Source organism: Leptodactylus fuscus, chromosome 4 (genome assembly GCF_031893055.1).
Source record: "Leptodactylus fuscus isolate aLepFus1 chromosome 4, aLepFus1.hap2, whole genome shotgun sequence".
NCBI classification, from domain to species: Eukaryota; Metazoa; Chordata; class Amphibia; order Anura; family Leptodactylidae; genus Leptodactylus; species Leptodactylus fuscus.
The window spans coordinates 123,013,992-123,035,362 of record NC_134268.1 but is presented as its reverse complement, the minus strand read 5'-3'; the positions used below and the strand labels follow the sequence as shown (position 1 = coordinate 123,035,362).

Below are 21,371 nucleotides of genomic sequence, written 5' to 3'. Positions count from 1 at the left end.
TGGTTGTCCTGGAGAGGTTTAAAAGGGATCCTATCATTCAATCACTTTTTTTTTTTTTTTTTTTTATCATTAACACGTCGGAATAGCCTTAAGAAAGGCTACTCTTCTCCTACCTTTTGTTGTTTTCTCCGTGCTGTCGATCACCTAAAATCCCGGTTTTTGTCGGTATGTAAATGAGTTCTCTCACAGCACTGGCGGAGGGCCCCAGCGCTCAAACAGCACTGGGGGCGTCCCCAATGCTGCCAGAGAACTCTCCAGTGCCGCCTCCATCTTCTTCTGGAATGAGGTCTTCACTGCACCTTCTTCCAGCGGTGGCTTCTAACTTCTATGCTTCGGGCAAAGCCGACTGCGCATGCTCGCAGGCACAAGAAAAATGGCCGCTTACATAGTATAGTAAGTGGCCATTTTCTTGTGGTCGGGTTACAAACGCCCCCAGTGCTGTTTTAGCGCTGGGCCCGCCCCCAATGCTGCAAGAGAACTCATTTACATACCGACAAAAACCGGGATTTTAGGCAAATGGCGGTGTGGAGAAAACAACGAAAGGTAGGAGAAGAATATCCTTTCTTGAGGCTATTCCAAAGTGTTAATGATAAAAAAAAAGAAAAAAAAAGAAAGAAAAAGTGATTGAATGATAGGATCCCTTTAACTGGGGCTGTTTGGCTCAAGAAATGCAGGGAGAAGCCAGATACTACAAAGGCTGCCTTGGTGAGGTAATCCACCTTCTTGTCCGAGCGATAAGAGATGCAGAGTCGGCTGAAGGCAGAATAGTAGCCTTGGAGAGCCTAGCTATCACGGTTTCCACTGTGGGAGGCTCTAAAATGTTAAAAAAGGACACGTAAGCTGTAAGCTGGCTGACAAAGATCTCAGGTCTGGCTGGCTTGATAGTACACTGTTTCCTTTCTTTAGCTCCCCGTTTCTGACAATGATGAACATTCAAGGTAGAGACGTGTCGCAGCTTAGCCTGGCAGAATGGCCCTTAAAGGGGCTCTATCATTTGGAAAAGTCATTTTGAACTAAACATATACTTGCATAGCCTTTAGAAAGGCTATTCCACAAATACCTTTTGTATCTAAGTTTTTGAAAGAGACAGTTTTTTCTCATATGCTAATTAGACTCCAACGAGCACAGGTAGTTCTCAGCAAGCCCTTGGTGTTATTGCCAATAAAGCGGATTTAAAATTCATCCGTGGTGGGAGTGCAATTCCTAAGATTTGGAACTTTAGGGAAGTTCACATCTGGGCCATTTCGCTGTCATTCTATACCTTAGGTGTGTCAGGAATTTTTCAGCTACAAGCCCATTCAGAGAGGAACCCTCTGACAAATCGGTTCCAACGCTTACAAAACAGTTGTGTTACAGTATATCCACAACTTGATCAGGTCTTGATCAGACAGAACCTGTCTACTTATATATCTGTCTATTATATCAAAGATACTACACTATGGGCTGCTCGGTGTTCTGTGATTTCTTTGAGGTATTTCCTGGCTAGGCCTGGGACTCACTTAAAAATGCAGTTGGCAGCATGTTACCCTTGGCAGGGAGGCCTGGCAAGGAGCTCCAGAAGGCCCAAGAGAGGCCTAGAAAAGGTGCCAAGGGGTTTATTACACTAAACGAGAAAATAGTTTCTTCTGGCGATTTTTTTCATTTTCTTTTTGTGACGTTCATATACCCAGAGCCACGGAACAGGTCTCAGGCTGCCGAAAGAGCATCACAGCTCCCACAAAGGCGCGTGGGAGCAATTGATCAGGTATGAGGCTGCTAGGGCAACCTTAGATGTCGTATTCATGACTGGTTATTTCTTACAACTGACATCTGCGCTTCCATCTGAGTGGTTGACACTATCATGACATAATAGTATGTCATGGTCCAGGAAATTAGCCTTTTCCTGACATACTATTATGGGAAGAGGTTAAAGGGGTATTCCCATCTCAAGGATCCATTCTGTATAGATAGTTTATGTGGATTCAAGTTTTTTTCTAAATACATTGCTTCAGCAAAACTGCTTTATATGCCTACTATGTGAGATTATTCACCTCATTGTTTACACAGCGGTACCATAATGCTGGATTTGCAATGATCTTATCTCTCAGTGTAGGACACATGATGTAGCTCCCTGCTCTCAGGAATAGAGAGGAAGCTGAGTTCTCAGGAGAGTTTGTATTTCTGAGCTGTTATCTCCTGCTCTTCCAGTTATCAGGTCAGCTAACTGAATTTTGAATAAATATGCTATAATTTTTTTTCCCGCGCAATTTTTTTTCAGCTAGCTGGAAAAGGAAAAGCAGCATGCACTGTCTTCCCGTGGATTCCGCCGCTCAGTCAGCAGTGGCATCCGCAGCTCAAGACTCACTCCTGATTAGGCCCATCCCGTTGCTGATAACCACATGGAAAAGTCAAATGATGGAAACATTTTCTGCTGTGTGAACTTACCCTTATACTGATGGTTCACCATCGTTTGCACGTATGTAACAGCTGTTTGTCTGATGCTACCACGCAAATGATAGTATGCTGCTAGGCATTATTTGCCAAGCTGGATCAGAAGGGTGCACGCAAGGCCAGAAGCTTAGAAGTGACGTCATCTCGCCGCTGGCTTTGCCTGTCTATCACAGAGCGAAATCTACACCACCAACTTTCTGAGGAATCCAGAAAGTGAAAAGAAGATACAGCCGACAAGTTGGTGAGTGGGGGAGATGGGAAAACCCCTTTAACCCCTTCCCGCCGATGGCATTTTTTGATTTTCGTTTTTCGTTTTTGACTCCCCTCCTTCAAAACCCCATAACTTTTTTATTTCTCCGCTCCCAGAGCCATATGAGGTCTTAATTTTTGCGGGACAAATTTTTCTTCATGATGCTACCATTAATTATTCTATATAATGTACTGGGAAGCAGGGAAAAAATTCAGAATGGGGTGGATTTGAAGAAAAAATGGATTTCTGCGACTTTCTTACGGGCTTTGGTTTTACGGCGTTCACTGTGCAGCCAAAATGACATGTCCCCTATATTCTGTGTTTTGGTACGGTTCCAGGGATACCAAATTTATATGGTTTTATTTACATTTTGACCCCTAAAAAAAATTCCAAAACTGTGTTAAAATTTTTATTTTCTAAAAGTCGCCATATTCCGACGGCCGTAACTTTTTTATACGTAAGTGTACGGGGATGCATAGGGCGTCTTTTTTTGCGGGGCCGGGTGTACTTTTTAGTTCTACCATTTTTGGGAAATGTTATTGCTTTGATCACTTTTTATTCAAATTTTTATCAGAATCAAAACAGTGAAAAAACGGCGGTTTGGCACTTTCGACTATTTTTCCCACTACGGCGTTTACCGAACAGGAAAAATATTTTTATAGATTTGTAGAGCGGGCGATTTCGGACGCGGGGATACCTAACATGTATATGTTTCACAGTTTTTAACTACTTTTATATGTGTTCTAGGGAAAGGGGGGGTGATTTGAACTTTTAATTCTTTTTATATTTTTTTATATTTTTTTTAACTTTTTTTTTATATTTTTTTTTTGCATTTATTAGACCCCCTAGGGGTGTTGAACCCCAGGGGGTCTGATCACTAATGCAATGCATTACAATGCTAATGCATTGCAATAAATCATCCTTTCTTTTGCAGGCTGCATAGACCAGCCTGCAAAAGAGAGGATTTGCAGACAAGCCTGGGAGCCTGTACAAGGCTCCTGGCTGTCATGGCAACGGGGGGGGGGGGGGTCGGCCCTGGAGCATGCGCCCATGCGCCGCCGGGAAAATGGCGCCTCCGGCGCCTTTGATTGCGGCGCCGGAGGGGTTAATGCCTCCGATCGGTCCGGGGACCGATCGGAGGCATTAAAGCCGGTTGTCTACTGCTTAAAGCAGTAGACACCCGGCGGCTATGGCGGCCGCCCGGCTCCCGGGCGGTCGCCATAGTTACAGACCCGACATGCGCCGTACTATTACGGCGCATGTCGGGAAGGGGTTAAGCTAAGGCCCACGTTGCAGAAATGCAGCTTTATTTGTTGCAGTTTTTGCTGTGATTTTTTGATCTAAAGCCAGTAATGGATTGAGCAGAAAATAGAAGTATAAGTACTTTATATATCTCCCATTCCTCTTGTAGCCATTCTTGGCTTTGGCTCATAAAAACATAAAATCTGCAACAAAAAAAAAACAAAAAAACGGTTTCTGCAACGTGCGGCCTCGTCCTTAAACTTCTGCATATACTTGACTCTGTTTAATGGAGTTTACTGTATTTTCATAGACTTATTACAATGAAATGCTTTGTTATACTGTACTAAATTGTGAGTTCAATAAAATGAATTAAAAAAAAATTATATATACATATACATATATATATATATATATATATATTAGCAGGAGGTCCCAGCTTCGCACGGGTATATTTCACTTTTTGTTTGTGCAGTGGCCCTATAAGAACTGGAGTACTCTGTGTCCAGATTTAAAAAAAAGATGGTTTTGCGGCAGGAGAGCATAAAACTCTCACCGCCGCTCACGGCCGGACCCGGTCCGTGGTTTCCATCTTCTTGCATGCAGAAGACGGAAACCACAGAACGGAGTGCCGAAACAGGTGTGAACCTAGCGTCACCAGTTTTATAAAACAAATAATACCTATACATTTCACACCTTTAATAACAATGAAAAATTTTACTCACTTTACAGCAGTGATAACAACATTGCGTTTGGGCTCATTGTCATAGCTCACACTTTCTACACCATATACTTCAGCAAGGTCGTGGATAATTTTTCGATGGTCTCTGTTCATAGGTGGAAAACAATGGCTCTTTTTTGTTTGTTTCCCCTGCATTAAAATAATTCTGTGAGAATTTAGGCAGTAAGCACATCTGCATATACATGAATTATGAATACTACAGTTGCCACTTTTTTTTAATGCATACTTAACAAATGTACTATAAATCTTTAGCAACGTATACATATTTTCGGAATTAGAATTCTCATGAGGATAAAAAAAAACCAAATAAAAAAACCCAAAACCTAAAGACTATGAAGAAAACATACATCCTGAACTGCCCATGGTGCACCATCACATCTGCGCCCGGTCTCCGCTTTCAGGTTTCCGTCTTCTACCCGAGCAACTGGACAGGAGACGGAAACTGGCAGTCAGTTTTCAAACCCATTCATTTGATTGGGTTTGCAAAGTGTCCGCCTGTGAGTGTCTTCTGCCTCTCCATGGCGAAACTTTTTTTTAACCAGACACAAAAGTCGGACATGCAGGACCATGTCCAGTTAAAAAAAAAAATTAGCATTAGCATTGTAATGCATTGCATTAGTGATCAGACCCCCCCGGGGTTCAAGACCCCTAGGGGGTCTAATAAAATAAAATAAAAATAGTAAAAAAAAAAATATAAATTTAAAAAAAAAAAAGTATTAAAAATTGAAAATCACCCCCCTTTCCCTAGAACACATATAAAAGTAGTTAAATACTGTGAAACACATACATGTTAGGTACCCTTGTGTCCAAAATCGCCCGCTCTACAAATCTATAAAAAAACACTGTAGCGGGAAAAATATTCAAAAGTGCCAAACCGACGTTTTTTCACTGTTTTAATTCTGATAAAAATTTAAATAAAAAGTGATCAAAGCAATAGCATTTCCCAAAAATGGTAGAACTAAAAAGTACACTCGGCACCGCAAAAAAAAACAAAACGCCCTATGTATCCCTGTACATGGACGTATAAAAAAGTTACGGCTGTCAGAATATGGCGACTTTTAGGAAAAAACTAGTTTGGGATTTTTTTTTTTAAGAGGTTAAAATGTAAATAAAACCATATAAATTTGGTATCCCCGGAATCGTACTGAAACACAGAATACACGGGACATGTCATTTTGGCTGCACTGTGAACGCCGTAAAACCGAAGCCCGAGAGAAAGTTACATAAATGCACTTTTTCTTCAAATTCACCCCATTCTTAATTTTTTTCCAGCTTCCCAGTACATTATACAGAATAATTAATGGAGGCATCATGAAGAAAAATTTGTCCCGCAAACATTAAGACCTCATATGGCTCTGGGAGCGGAGAAATAAAGTTATGGGGTTTAGAAGGAGGGGAGTCAAAAACGAAAAACAAAAATCAAAAAAATGCCATAGGAAGGGGTTAAAGCCACAGGTAATGTGAACTGAATTACTTAAAGAACAGTTGATGTAAAGGCTTGTGAAGTGTAGTATCAACTAACCTTATTGACTGCATCCACAAGAGCTTTTACTTCTCTCTCAATTTCAGAGACAAACTTTAAGTCTTTCCTGCAGAATGAAAATGAACAAATGAAAATTTATATATACATACATAAATACAGAATTTCTTTTCCATAGAGTTTTGCCTTTTCTAAGCACAATTTTCTTGCACTTATAATTTATTAACCGTGCCAAGAAGGCGGCAATGTTGCAACTGCTTTTTTTTTCCCTCCAGGCAATAACTGCAGTATAAGTGATGTGAACTCTATACCATATCAACTTGAATAATTTCTGCTGTAGATTTTACTACTTTTAGGTATGTACAATCGAATTAGTTGAATATTGAGGTCTACTCGAATTTCAAATTTTTCACTACTCGCTCATCTTTACTGTATACGTTTTTTTTTTTTTTTTTAAATGCCCACGTTGTCCTAATTCCTGTCCCACCTCCCCTGCATAGTTATTGGTGTAAAAAAAAAAAGCACCAGGGAAGGTGGGAAGGGAATCAAATTTTTACTGCATTTACCATGTGGTATTTGACAGAGTATGAGTATTTTGAACAAAGTAGTATTCGATCGAATACCTACTCGATCAAATACTATTCGCTCATCTCTAGTAGGTACCATCCCACTAATTCCAGATCAGTTAGGCAGGAGTAGACAACCCAGGACCATGCTCCTGACACAGAGGCTAATTAGCATATTGTCATAAAACAGCACCAACTGCTTGGGAACAATGGAGACTAGCGCAAAAAACCCATAAACATACTGGAACCAGGGCAAGCGGAGCCTAGTAAAGAATGCAAAGAGCTGTTGAAGGTGGTGGTGATAGTCCTTTTTAAAAGGAATAATATTTCTTGTATTGCCATATTCTCAGAGCAGTGACTTTTTTTTTTCTTCCATTGACACATCTAATTAAAGGACTTTTTCAGATTCCACTGGCACTATTATGGGGTATGGCTTTTTGATCACTTTTGGAAGGAGAGAGAAACAAGATGATTGTTTTGAAAGTAGTTCAAGTATTGCACATATCGGTACACAAAAATCATTCACAGTAACACCTTATAGTGTCCCCTGTCCCTCACAGTTCTACTGAACAGAACTATCACCAAATAGAATGTAAAAGTACATAAGATTAACTTCTATTAAACCACGAAGAGCTATGAGTGCAGTTTACACAAAACTGAAGCAATTTTTTTGTAATCAAGATTATTTGCACTAATATTCAATTATTTTAATTTCCAAATTAGTTACAACTGTGTACATAATATATGGAGCCATTTGGAATTACTTAAACATATGTAAATCTTTAATTTATAACAGACTATGGAGATATCCAGATCTTCTGCATGGTTTTAAATAATGCTGCTTTTTACTGATATTGTCAAGGCAATGTGTGCCATGTAAAGGAAGCACAAACCTTGCATCATCTTTCAAGCTGTCACTGAACTTGAATCCAGAACGAGTATTAAAAGGATCAGAATTTTCAGTAATGTTCAAAGCCTCTGCCAGACGTCTGTGAGAGATTTACAAAAATTACAAGTCAACAACCTGAATGTATTGAACTATAATTAGCTGGAACGTTTTGTCCTGTCTCTGCTTGGAATAAGTCCATTTCTCCATCTCCTTACCTTTAATGTCCTATCTATATCTGCCCTAGCCCTTAGATAAATCTACTGGGTAATGGTAGAATATCATAAAAAGGTGCATTGTCTTTTCTCTCATGAACATACATAACCATACAATACCATGAAAACCCCCGAGATTTACTCTACTCTACTACTCACGTGCCCCTTAAACTCAAAAAGTTTTGCCTTGACCTTACATAACTAATATTAGAATTAGGGAATCACTGGTGACAAGTCACAAACAAGGACGACAGAGTCATCTCAAAAGTGGGAGGACAAAGTCATAACTGAATTTTTAGGTATTAACTTCAATTTAAAGCATATGAAATAATTTTTATTGTTTACTATTGTATTTATCTTACTGAGAGCAATAAGAAATGCTTCAGCTGGCTACACGGTACCAAACTTAAAGGGGTTGGCCACTTTCAGACCAATATTGACAAACAAATGTACAATAAAAAGATATACAATATTCCAATATACTTTCTGTATCAATTCCTCACGGTTTTCTAGATCTCTTCTTGCTGTCATTCATTCTGTTACTTCTAGAGGATAAAAGTCTGACTATGGTCATGTGATTTTCGGTCCATGGTCATGTGATGAGCACACAGGTGTACAGCTGATTACCAGGCAGATGTCTGATTACTGTGCTGTGACTGTAATGAGTGGCACCTGTGTACATCACATGACCATGGACCGTAAATCACATGGCCATAGTCAGAGTTTTATCCTCTAGAAGTATATCTTTATTTTTTAACATTAAAGTTTATTGAAGGTTTTTTCAAAAAGTGTTTTACAACATAGGGAGGGAGGGAAGGAAGGGAGGACCGGGGAAGACAAAAACAAAAAAAAAGATAACTTGTACCAATGAAAAGGGAGTAAAGGGGGAGGGGAGGGGAAGGGCAAGAGGAGTAAACAAACTTTGAAGCAGCAGAGTCAAAATACAAAGAGAAAATTCAAAACAGAGTGAAGTCAAGCAATAATGACAATAAAAGCAATTGAGTGTGAACAGAAAACAAAGACGAAGACAGACAACATCCTAGTATTAGTCCCAGAGCCGCCGGGTTTGTTGGTGCATCCCTGTTTCAGGGCAAAGTTGAGCCATCAGTTTTTCCATTGTGCGAAGGTGGAGGAGCTCCTTCAGCCAAGAGAGAAGTGTGAGAGGGGTCTGAGATTTCCAAAGTCTGGAGATGACTGACCTGGCTGCGACCAGCATGAAACCCAAAAGCCTGCGAGTTGGTTTCCTGAATTTGCGCGTGAATATGAAGAGGAGCAGGGTCGTCCTCTAGATCCACCCCTGTGACCAGGTAAATAACCCGCCTGACCCCAGTCCAAAAAGGGCGCAGGAGGGGACATCCTCACCAGATATGGGCCATCGTGCCTTGGTCTGAGACATATCCAACACCTGTCAGATGTGGAGGGATAAATTGCATGAAGGAAAACTGGGACTCTATACTATCTGGAGAGAATTTTATAGTTACGCTGGGTTCACACCAGTGTTTGGCACTCCGTTCTCAGGTTTCCGTCTTCTGCATGCAGAAGACAATAACCTGCCATGCAGAGTCCGGCCGAGAGCGCAGGTGAGTGTTTTATGCTTTCCGCGGCGAAACCGGCTTTTTTAAACCGGACACAGAGTACTGCTTGTCCAACTCTGTCCGGTTTTAAAAAACGGTTTCGCCGCGGAGAGCATAAAACGCTCACCGGTGCTCATGGCCGGACACTTTTCAAACCCATTCAAATGAATGGGTTTGGGAAAGATGCCGTCAGGATTCAGTCTCCTGCTCAGCTTTGTGCAGGAAACGGAAATCTGTAGAACGGAGTGCCGGGCGCAGATGTGAACGAGCCCTTAGTCTCTAGTGCCCTACAAGAGATGGAGAATTTATGGCACGCGGCAAAGGCCGATGACCACACACCCGGCGGGAATGAAACCCCCAACTCCCTCTCCAAACCCCCCACAAAAGCAGGCAAAGAGGCCCCGGGATCGTTTAGGAGTACCTCATATAGCAGGGAGACAGTGTGGACAGGGGGCAGTGATGAAAGGCAGAGGCGCTCAAGAGGGAGCAGAGGCCTATGACAATCATTAGAGGTTTTCAAAGAAGAGTAAAGATGAGAGAGCTGGGAAAAGTGCCAATACGAGGAGACCAAATCAGGACGTGAGGTCCAGGACAGCAGATCTGCACGAGGTGACGTGCTTAAAGCGGAGAATTGGTTCGCCGACCGACTTGCCCAAAAATGGAGAGGCAAGCGCAGCAGGGAAATCCAGGTTACCCGATATCAACGTCAGCAGGCCATTGTTTCGAAATAATTTCCTCATATACCCGTACGAACGACACACTCCAAGCGTTTGATGCATCATGAAGGGAAGCGGATAGACTGTCTTCCGTGCAGAACCTTCTATTAATCCAAGGGAGGGTGGTGAGGGGGAGAGAGCTCAAGGATTTCTCTAGGGCTAGCCAAAGTTTGGAGCGGGCGGCATGATGCCAATCAAGGATGCGCGTAGCAACCGCAGCTAAGAAATACTTTGCACAGTCCACGACTGCGAAACCTCCACTCCAACAGAGATAACGTTGCCCGAGTAATGCGTGGTGGTTTAGATCCCCATATCAATTTATTGAAGGCTTGTCCAACTACGGAAAAAAAGCGTGATGGGAAATTACAAGGAACAGTCTGGAAAAGGTACAATAACCGGGGGAGAATGTTCATTTTCAACAGGTTGACGCATCCTAACCACAAGAGACCCTTCGCATCCCAGCACTCCAGATCAGCATGAATGGTGCGCAAGATTGGTAGAAAATTTAGTGAGTAGGTGTTCGCCAAATTGGTGGGGAGTTGAACACTCATATTTGTTGGAGCCACGAGACCAAGAAAACGGGAAAGAGGAGCGCAGGGTACAGAGGAAATTTTTATCAGAATCAAAACGGCGGTTTGGCACTTTTGACTGTTTTTCCCACTACGGCGTTTACCAAACAGGAAAAAAACTTATCTGTGTTCTAGGGAAAGGGGGTGATTTGAATTTTTAATACTTTTTTAAAATTTTTATATATATATATATATATATATATATATATATATATATATATATATATATTTTTTTTTTTTTAATTTTTTTTTTTTTGCATTTATTAGACCCCCTAGGGGTGCTGAACCCCAGGGGGTCTGATCACTAACGCAATGCATTACAATGCTAATGCATTGCAAAAAAAATCATTTCTTTTGCAGGCTGCATAGACCAGCCTGCAAAAGAAAGAGATTGGAGACCGGACGGAAGCCTTTAACAAGGCTCCCTGCTGTCATGGTAACGTGATGTCGGCCCTGGAGCTTGCTCCAGGCGCCAGCGATCACTGGCAAAATGGCGGCGCCCATGCCTTTGACCGTGGCGCCAGAGGGGTTAATGCCTCCGATCAGTCCGGGGACCGATCGGAGACATTAGCGCCGGTTGTCTACTGCTTAAAGCAAAAGCCTGGGCGGTCGTCATAGTTACACACCCGGCATGCGCCGTACTATTACGGCGGATATCGTGAAGGGGTTAAGGTGCATATTACGAGCTCTCAAGCCCTTGATGTCTGGGTTATTTCTAATAGCAACCAGGAGGTGTTCCATGACTAGGGCATACAATAACGGAGAGAGGAGACAGCCCTGTCGCGTGCCATTGTATATAGTAAAGGGGAGCCATTAACCCTGACCCGCGCCACAAGGGAGTTGTAAAGCGCACAGATACGAGTAAGCATAGCAGGGCCGAGGCCAATCTGGAACAGCGTAGCCTCCAAGAAACCGCAATCTACCCTGTCAAAGGCCTTCTCCGCATCCAAGGAGAGCAGCAACATAGGGGTCTGTGATCGCTGGGCATGGTGGATCGCGGAGAAAGCCTTCAAGGTATTGTCACGGGCCTCCCTGCAGGGGATTAAGCCCACCTGATCAGGGTGAACAAGGTCCCTCACGTGAGGGCTCAAGCGGTTGGCGATCAATTTAGCATATAACTTGGCATCCGTATTGAGAAGCGATATCGGCCTGTAACTGGAGTAGAGCGTGTTGTCCTTGCCCTCCTTAGGGAGGACCGGAATATGCACTTGAAGAAATGATGGGGAAAACGCAACAGTAGGGGAGATGGAATTAAAAGCCTTCAATAGCAGGGGGATCAATTCCGATTTCAGAGCCTTAAAAAAATCAGGCCATGTAGCTGTCTGGACTGGGACTTTTCCCTCCCGGAAGAGAGGAGATACCTTACTCCAATTCCTGAGACAAAAAAGGCGCCTCAAGCAGAGACACGTCCCCAGGGAAGAGAGAGGGGAGGGCTGTAGCTGCAACATACTGAGAGAGCGAAAGATTGGCAGTGGGAGCTGGATGAACAGATCCCGGCAGGGGCAGATGATAAAGCGAGGCATAATACTCCTGAAAAGCGGAGGCAATGTCAGCAGTAACGTGAAGATTTTTTGATGGCTAGAACATGGGAAGCCACCTGGCGCTCCTTCACTGCCCTCGCCAGGAGATGTCCCGCCTTATTTCCCCACTCATAGAAGGAACGCTGACCCAGTTGCCTCAGTCGCTGCTGCTTGTGTTCAAGCAAGGACTTGAGTTCCTGACGGGTGGCCGTCAGGGAGGCCAGAATCGATTGTTGGAGAGTCTGCTTATGTTGAGCCTCCAGGGATACCAGGTCATTCAGGAGGGAGCAGAAACCTCAGCCCTGCCTTTCTCTTCAAGCGCGCACCGTGTTTCATTAGGACGCCACTAAGTACACATTTCAGAGCTTCCCATTGAATTGGCAGGGAAGTGTCATCCTCCATGTGGTGCTGAAGAAAGTGAGAAATGGAAAGCTTTAAATCCTCCAGGCACTGCACATCAAGAAGAAGCGACTCATTGAGCCTCCAGGTATTGGCACGGGTACTGGAAGAGGAGGGGGGACGGAAGGCACAGGAGACCAGAAAGGAAAGCGGGATCAACTCGAGCAGAGATCACACAGGAAAGGAGGTCATGCGAAAGGAAAATATAAGCAATTCTACTATGAGTTATGAGGTGGAGAGAAGAAGGAGTAATCCCTATCAAGTGGATGAAGAATCCGCCATGCATCACATAACATAAGGTTCAGGAGTCTCCTCACTTTGTTCAGCGCACTATAGGAAATATGAGGTCTGCATGTTGAAGTATCAAGTAGAGGATTAAGAGGAAGGTTGAAGTCTCCGCAAACAATCAACTGGCCCTTGGCGAAAGACTGAAGGGTAGATAGAAGAAATGGGACCTGCTCAGAGTTAGGGGCATATATGTTAGCTATGATATAGACTTAACCATAGATTTCACAAAACAGGTATCTAGCATCTCCATCAGACTTGGAATCTAAAACTTTAGCAGGTATATTCTTGTGAAAAAATGTGGCTACTCCGTGGACTTGACCCATCAGGTTACTACAGTGAAACCATTGCGGAAAGTACAGATTCCTGATCACTGGGACATGATCGGATACAAAATGTGTCTCCTGCAGGCATAGAATCTGCACTTTTCGTTTGTGTGCATCATATAAGATCTGGGATCGTTTCTCAGGGACGTTGAGGCCCTTAACATTAAAAGAGATGGAGATATCCGCCATAGTGGAGGGGAGTGGGGAAGAACACGAGGAACAGACAAAAACGAACAGGGAAGACAAACAGGCAAACACACCACAAGACACTACCGACAAAACAAGCAGGAGTGGGCGTGAAAATCAAGTAACACCCACAGGGGGAGCTAGAGAATGGTGGAGAACGAGTCTCCAGGCGGCCCCGCAGTGCAGGACCAGACTATGTGGGAACGAGGAAGGTGAGCCACAAGTCGGGGCACAATTCCTAAGTGTACAATAAAATAAAAAAAGGGAACATAAATGAGAGCCACTCCGGCTCCGGCATCAAAGTGAAATAAAGAATCAAAAACATAGGGTACAGACCTACAACAGAAAAATGTAGAATAACAATGGGCGTGCATGTGAGAAAATGTGCATTAAGGCAAACATATGAAGTATGAAACAAATTCCATCCGAGGGGGACCCGCATAGGAGGAGTAATCAAGTCGGGGGCTCACGTTGCAGAGGCAGTTCTTGACTGCGTTGTGATCTCTGAGGCCGAGAAGGACCAGGGTCGGTTATGTCCATCGCGTCCCATCACAGGCGGAACGGGCCGGAGCGTTTGGGATCAGCCAGCAGTGAAGACCATTTGGGCAGTTGCAAGGGTGGAAGGCCCAGAGAACGGAGAAATTTGGGCAAATCATCCAGGTGGGCCAAAGAAAGAATTCGATCTCTCTGGCACACTTGCAGGGACAACGGGAATCACCAATTATAGGAGATTTTGCGTTCTTGTAACATGGAGAGCAGGGGTTTCAAGGCTGCTCACTGCCTGAGGGTGGATCTGGACAGGTCTGGGTAAACTGATAAGGAAGCGCCCTCGAAATCCACTGACTTACTATTACGGACCTTGTGCATATGTATATCTTTTTATTATACATTTGTTTGTCAATATTGGTCTTAAAGTGGCCAACCCCTTTAATTTTTATTTTCTAACAAACACTACATAAAACTCTTGCAAAGGCTTTTGAGGATTACAGTATTAATGGCCTATCCTCTTGACACCCCACCAGTCAGAAGTTTAAGGTATGATACGCAAGTCTATTCCATGTTTACGTCAGTCTGTCTATCTGAGGCACTTAGTAGTGGCTGAGCAGGACACTGCAGGTTCACTCTGTGAAAAAAGAAGGGGGACAAGAACCTGCAATAACCTGTTACTACTAAGACATGGGCTCTTGTTAAGCACTGCTGATAATCTCCAATCAACCTAAAGATAGACCATCAATATCCTGACTCCCAAAAACCCCTTTAGGCCAGGGGCTCCATTTAGCATAAACACTGCGATTTGGCCACAGAATTTTACACTACTTGCAAAGTGGATGGGATTCACACACATAGCAAAAAATATCCCCAATGGAAATGCTGCGATTTTTGTAAATTGCAGCGTGACTATTATAACCATGGAACCTTATAGTTATAATAGTAACAGAAAGTTTGCAGAGGAAAAACTCTTTGTTTTCACCAGAGTCTTTTCTGTAGTGCTTTTTGGCTGCGGCTCGTTACACGGGGCCTTAGCCATAAACACTCTTCTCTGACCAAAACAGATAGCACCATAAACCTGCTTACCTGTTTCTTTCTAAAGCCAGGCATTCTTCATCACATTGTAGTCTGTAAAAAGTCAAACCAAAGCCTGTCAAGCAGGGTGCTCATTGTAGAAGGATATTCATTTATAAGGTCAGATCACCAACATTTCTTCAATTGTTCTCCAAACTTAATTCACAGACTTGTGACCTTTCACAATCAATCTAAAAGGGTTCTTGCTGAATACATTCTAGTGGATTGCTGTGACAATCAAAATTGGCATGTGTAATAATCAAAATTGGCATGTATGGCTTTGAAAATGAGAATGAAAATGGCAGCCACCCATGCAAATTGTTTTTGCAGAAAGCATAGGCTAATATGACATTAGAAATGCCACTGAAATGTGCTGACCAAATTGTATAATGATAATTATTATGAATGACAAACTAGGTTCTCAGTGCATTTTTATTGCAGTAATGAGTAGCAAATTTTCCTATGCATTTCAGCTGAGTAGCACATTTTTCCTATGTTGGTAAACCAGAGGTCTTTAATTTGATGGCCGTTCGATTACAGCTGAATCGTACCGCAACATGTGCTTAGTGTTACTGCAAGTAGAAGAGCATGAAATCCTTATGAAAGAACTGTGTGAACCCAGACCAAAGACCTTGTTGCTTATCGAGCTTATAATTTATTTTATTTATTTATTATTGTTTATTTATATAGCACCATTAATTCCATGGTGCTTTACATATGAGGGTTTACATACAATACACAAATTATGCAGGCAGATCTAAAACTAACAGTGACCGACTGGCACAGTGGGGTAGAGGGCCCTGCCTGCAAGGGCTTACAATCTATGAGGGAAGGGGGGTAGAGACAGGAGGAGAGGAGGAGACTGTACAGATGGCAGTGATGTGATAGTGTTATTGGAGGTTGTAGGCCTTCCTGAATAGGTGAGTCCTCATGGCCTTCTTGAAGCCTGTGATTGTGGAGGTCAGTCTTATGTGTCTTGGTAAGGAGTTCCAGAGTATTGGGGATGCACAGGAGAAATCTTGGAGACTGTTGTGTGAGGAGTGGATGAGAGCAGAGCGAAGTAGGAGGTCTTTGGAGGATCTGAGGTTATATGTGGGCAGGTAGCGGGAGATTAGGTTGGAGATATATGGAGGGGACAGGTTGTGGATGATTAACGTTCTATGTGGTTGTGTGGATTGGCGATTGACTTTTTCTGTGCTACCCTATTGTTCATTTGGCAACTTACAGACCGTTTATTAAATGGGTTATTAGGACTGAGATCATGCATTTATTGCAATCTGTATTTAGCCAACAGTTGTATATACTATTTATTGGAATCTTTAGGGGTACAGTATGTTACAGTATGAGAAGCACCTGTCCGTCATGGATAACAATTGTAATACCTCTTTGTTAATTAATTGTAATAATATTTCCTAAAAAGTTATTTCTCTTAAAACATGACATGTAAGAAATATAACAGCACTGGGACATCACGTGCTACAGCAAAGAAATGTGTTCCGCTACTGAGAGGATAAAATTACTCGATTCTGAAAGCCACATGCAAAGATGCAACAGTACTAAAGGTCTAGCATTTGACAAAAAAAAATGTATAGAATTTTTCCTTTCTTACACACAGCAAGCATACTGCAAGTCAAAATAAATAAAGGATTAATCACAAGCATGGAACTCCAAAAGAGAGAAGGAAACAACATTTCTTTACCTTGTCTGCTTCATCTCTTTTTTGGTAACAAGTTTTCCAATATCCACTGAATCACCTAGCTGCATTTCTGTCAGCTTTGCAGCCATAGATATAGCAGCTATTCTAGAAAAATAATTTAAAAAGGAAGAATCAAAATCTCAATAGATGAAAAAACAGATAAACGATACTGAGACTATGACTCTTAGAACTATACAATCAATGATAAAAGCAATGAATACCACATTTCATTGTTTGAGAAGATCATACCAATTACCTATTCCATAATGCGATGGTCTCATGTGGTGCATGATGGAATAAACCGGGAACGACATTTCTTTTTCTGATCGGCTGCTACTTATTGTATTATTGCAGTATGTACTGGCTGACAATTTTTACTTACCCATCCCATGCAGGCCAGTCTCCTTTTCTGCCCTCTAGGTGGCGCTGCACAACAGCAAGACACAACTTTCAGTGTACTTGCGTTCTTCAATGTCAACTGGAGGCGCACCCTGGATGTGGCAGCAAAGCGTGAATCGACAGGAGCATGGATGGGAGAGTAAAAAGTAACGGCCACTACTTATTACAATATTTAGAAGCCGGTTAAAAAAAAAAAAGTAGGCTGCCCCCACAGTTTATTCTATTGGCACATCACTCTGGGGAGGGGGGCAAAAGTAGGGAATCAAATAAGTGTGTGTGTGTGGGGGGGGGCAAAGAAGGGTTACCATATATTATGCACACAACCAATGATAGCTGGGTGTGGACCTTCATTTTTTTTTTATTTTTTTTGGATGGGGGGGTGGTTATAGTTCACAGAGAGGCTAGGCTAGGTTCACCTGTGCATATACTATAATATTACCTTTGATAAGCAGAGGAGGCAACTGAGCAAACCACACTCTCTTTCCTTCGCCCACATTCGCATTGAAGCTCTACCTAAATATTAGAGAAAGACATTAACAAAATACATATATCTCTACGCAGCTGTAGACAAGAGTACCACCATGGTCAAATTATTTTCTAATGCAGATGGGAAGAAAGGGCAATAACAGCCACCACCTTTACACATGGATATATCTTGCTATTTCCCCATAAAAAAATGGCATGAAAGAAAGAAAGAAAGAAAGAAAGAAAGAAAGAAAGAAAGAAAGAAAGAAAGAAAGAAAGAAAGAAAGAAAGAAAGAAAGAAAGAAAGAAAGAAAGAAAGAAAGAAAGAAAGAAAGAAAGAAAGAAAGAAAGAAAGAAAGAAAGAAAGAAAGAAAGAAAGAAAGAAAGAAAAAGAAAGAAAGAAAGAAAGAAAGAAAGAAAGAAAGAAAGAAAGAAAGAAAGAAAGAAAGAAAGAAAGAAAGAAAGAAAATTTGACTACTGTGTTATAACTCCCATCATTAAAACCTCATGGATTTTAAAGACTTTGTAGTCTTGTGTGAATTATACTCTTTCTATAATGAAAAGTTCTGCAACAAGTTAATATAGTTTGTTTTTAGGGAAGTCAGTCAGAAGTCAATCATTGATGAGTTATAGAAAGCAACACAACAATCTCCCTGTAGGCAAGGTTCACATGGTAGATAGCGAAGAATGGTCATGCAAAAACTACCACAGAAATCTACTTGCCAGTCACAGAAAGTGAGCCTGGGCCTGTCAAACTCTGTTGCTGGTTTAAATGCTCTTTAACTGCAGACTCTAACTGCTCATGCATAAAAAAAAAGTTAGTGTTTAGTGTTGGAAGAATTATGTTTAGCCTTCAGGATCATCAGGCTCTGCCTCTCCTCTTAACACTGATTGACAGCATTCTTTTTTTATACTTTGCTTAGGGAGAAAGCTGTCAATCAGCTGCTGAAGAGAAGGGTTAGCCCACACTCATGAATGCTTCAGTACTCAAGCATATCATTGTGTAGACTACTAGAACAGCCATTAGTAAAGTGTAACTGTGACATAACCCACACACAAAACATACAGAATACTAAAATCAGCTTCTCTCTCACTACCAGAAGCAGCATAAATGTAGTGACAGATCCCATTTCAGCGGCATTATTTCAGATTCATGGTGTTGCAAAATGCACCAAACATACTAAAATATATTAAAACAACATAATTTAGGACTGTTTCACCATACTAATACTAATCTGACCTCAAGATGATTTACAACATATCCTATGTATTGTCATATGAAGAGAATGCAGCGACGCTGCTCCTATTGAGAAAAAAATACAATTACCATTGCACTGCAAGTAGAAGGTTGGCAGGGCTGGGAGGGATGGCAAGGAGCCAAACATGGATGACCACAATCCAGTCTCAGAAGGGTGCACGGCTGTTTACAATCTTCATCTATGAGGCACTCGCCTTTGTGGCAGATCCTTTTGCACTTGTGCATTGCACATTTTAAAAGCTGGTTGCATCGCAGGCCACATGAAATGTCAGTAAGATGGCAGGGAATATTGTTCCTAAGCTAAATAAAAAGGGAAAGAAAATCATAGTAAAACTGATTCTAGGGAAGAATAACTAACACAGGACCATACAAGGGTTCTACATGGCAGTACATTGTTCCCCAGTCTTCAGTCTACAGATATAGGAAGTCTACAGGGACTTCCTGTATCTCTGTGCACATAGCAGTGCTATGTGCATGAGACCTTAGCAAAAAATAGTGAATGTTCATTATCCAGACAGGTAATAGACAACAATCCATTTTATTCAAAACCCTTAAAAACCATCCACTGTCCACAGCAAACAAAAGCATACTAAGACTACTGGACAAAAATAAATTCTCCCATCTGACTAGTTTCATGCGGTCCTTAGTAATGTATAATTTACTGAACTTTTGGTGTACTATTTTGGTACGACATGGTATTTTATCAACTCTGTAGACAGAAAACTAAATCCAAGTGCATTGTGAGACTTCAGATGACACCATGCAGTTGGTCACATCAACAATGAAAACAGCAGACTTAAAGAGGATCTTTCACATCCGGGAGCACATGTGGTGTAATACACAGCTAGAAAGCTGACAGTGCGCTGAATCGGCTTTCCCGTTCTGTGCCCCTGGTGAAGAGCTATCGGTGCCGTTACTGCAGCTTTTCACAGTCAGAAGGGCATTTCTGACAGTCTTTCAGGTACACCCTTCCTCACAGTAGCGTCTATTGCACTGTACTGTGAGGGGGGGCGTTCCTTATCGCCCAGCCATGACGCTGAGTGGTAAGGAACGCCCCATCTCACAGTACAGCGCAATGGACTCTACTGTGAGGAAGGGTGTACCTGAAAGACTGTCAGAAACGCCCTTCTGACAGTGAAAAGCTATGGTAACGGCACCAATAGCTCTTCACCGGGGGCACAGAATGGGAATGCCGATAGTGCGCTGAATTCAGCACACTGTTGGCTTTCTAGTGGTGTATTACACCACATGTGCCCCAGGAGGTGAAAGGTCCTCTTTAAGTAAATATTGAGAAACAATTTTTTGCAAAGTTAAATAATTATTTCTTGCAAAACGTATTAGAAAAAAATTGGTTGCCACTTATAGAAGTCAATATATTATCCATGAACTAGATCAATCATAATGTGCTCATTGGGAACCTGATAACTTTTTTGTTAGCAATATACACTCACCGGCCACTTTATTAGGTACACCATGCTAGTAACGGGTTGGACCCCCTTTTGCCTTCAGAACTGCCTCAGTTCTTCGTGGCATAGATACAACAAGGTGCTGGAAGCATTCCTCAGAGATTTTGGTCCATATTGACATGATGGCATCACACAGTTGCCGCAGATTTGTCGGCTGCACATCCATGATGCGAATCTCCCGTTCCACCACATCCCAAAGATGCTCTATTGGATTGAGATCTGGTGACTGTGGAGGCCATTGGAGTACAGTGAACTCATTGTCATGTTCAAGAAACCAGTCTGAGATGATTCCAGCTTTATGACATGGCGCATTATCCTGCTGAAAGTAGCCATCAGATGTTGGGTACATTGTGGTCATAAAGGGATGGACATGGTCAGCAACAATACTCAGGTAGGCTTTGGCGTTGCAACGATGCTCAATTGGTACCAAGGGGCCCAAAGAGTGCCAAGAAAATATTCCCCACACCATGACACCACCACCACCAGCCTGAACCGTTGATACAAGGCAGGATGGATCCATGCTTTCATGTTGTTGACGCCAAATTCTGACCCTACCATCCGAATGTCGCAGCAGAAATCGAGACTCATCAGACCAGGCAACGTTTTTCCAATCTTCAATTGTCCAATTTCGATGAGCTTGTGCAAATTGTAGCCTCAGTTTCCTGTTCTTAGCTGAAAGGAGTGGCACCCGGTGTGGTCGTCTGCTGCTGTAGCCCATCTGCCTCAAAGTTCGACGTACTGTGCGTTCAGAGATGCTCTTCTGGCTACCTTGGTTGTAACGGGTGGCTATTTGAGTCACTGTTGCCTTTCTATCAGCTCGAACCAGTCTGGCCATTCTCCTCTGACCTCTGGCATCAACAACGCATTTCCGCCCACAGAACTGCCGCTCACTGGATGTTTTTTCTTTTTCGGACCATTCTCTGTAAACCCTAGAGATGGTTGTGCGTGAAAATCCCAGTAGATCAGCAGTTTCTGAAATACTCAGACCAGCCCTTCTGGCACCAACAACCATGCCACGTTCAAAGGCACTCAAATCACCTTTCTTCCCCATACTGATGCTCGGTTTGAACTGCAGGAGATTGTCTTGACCATGTCTACATGCACTGAGTTGCCGCCATGTGATTGGCTGATTAGAAATTAA

The 21,371-nt window shown here is 42.4% G+C and overlaps 1 protein-coding gene across 1 annotated transcript in view; it reads right to left on the bottom strand.

The window, feature by feature from the left end:
* Positions 1 to 21,371, bottom strand: part of NFX1 (nuclear transcription factor, X-box binding 1) — a 123,161-nt gene that overhangs the window by 11,843 nt on the left and 89,947 nt on the right. The window contains exons 16-22 of the mRNA XM_075270992.1: positions 18,834 to 19,064; positions 17,481 to 17,554; positions 16,646 to 16,747; positions 14,959 to 15,000; positions 7,601 to 7,696; positions 6,184 to 6,250; positions 4,645 to 4,790 (exon numbers count right to left, since the gene is read on the bottom strand). Of these exons, the coding sequence (XP_075127093.1) occupies positions 4,645 to 4,790; positions 6,184 to 6,250; positions 7,601 to 7,696; positions 14,959 to 15,000; positions 16,646 to 16,747; positions 17,481 to 17,554; positions 18,834 to 19,064 (758 nt within the window). The remainder of the gene's footprint in view (positions 1 to 4,644; positions 4,791 to 6,183; positions 6,251 to 7,600; positions 7,697 to 14,958; positions 15,001 to 16,645; positions 16,748 to 17,480; positions 17,555 to 18,833; positions 19,065 to 21,371) is intronic.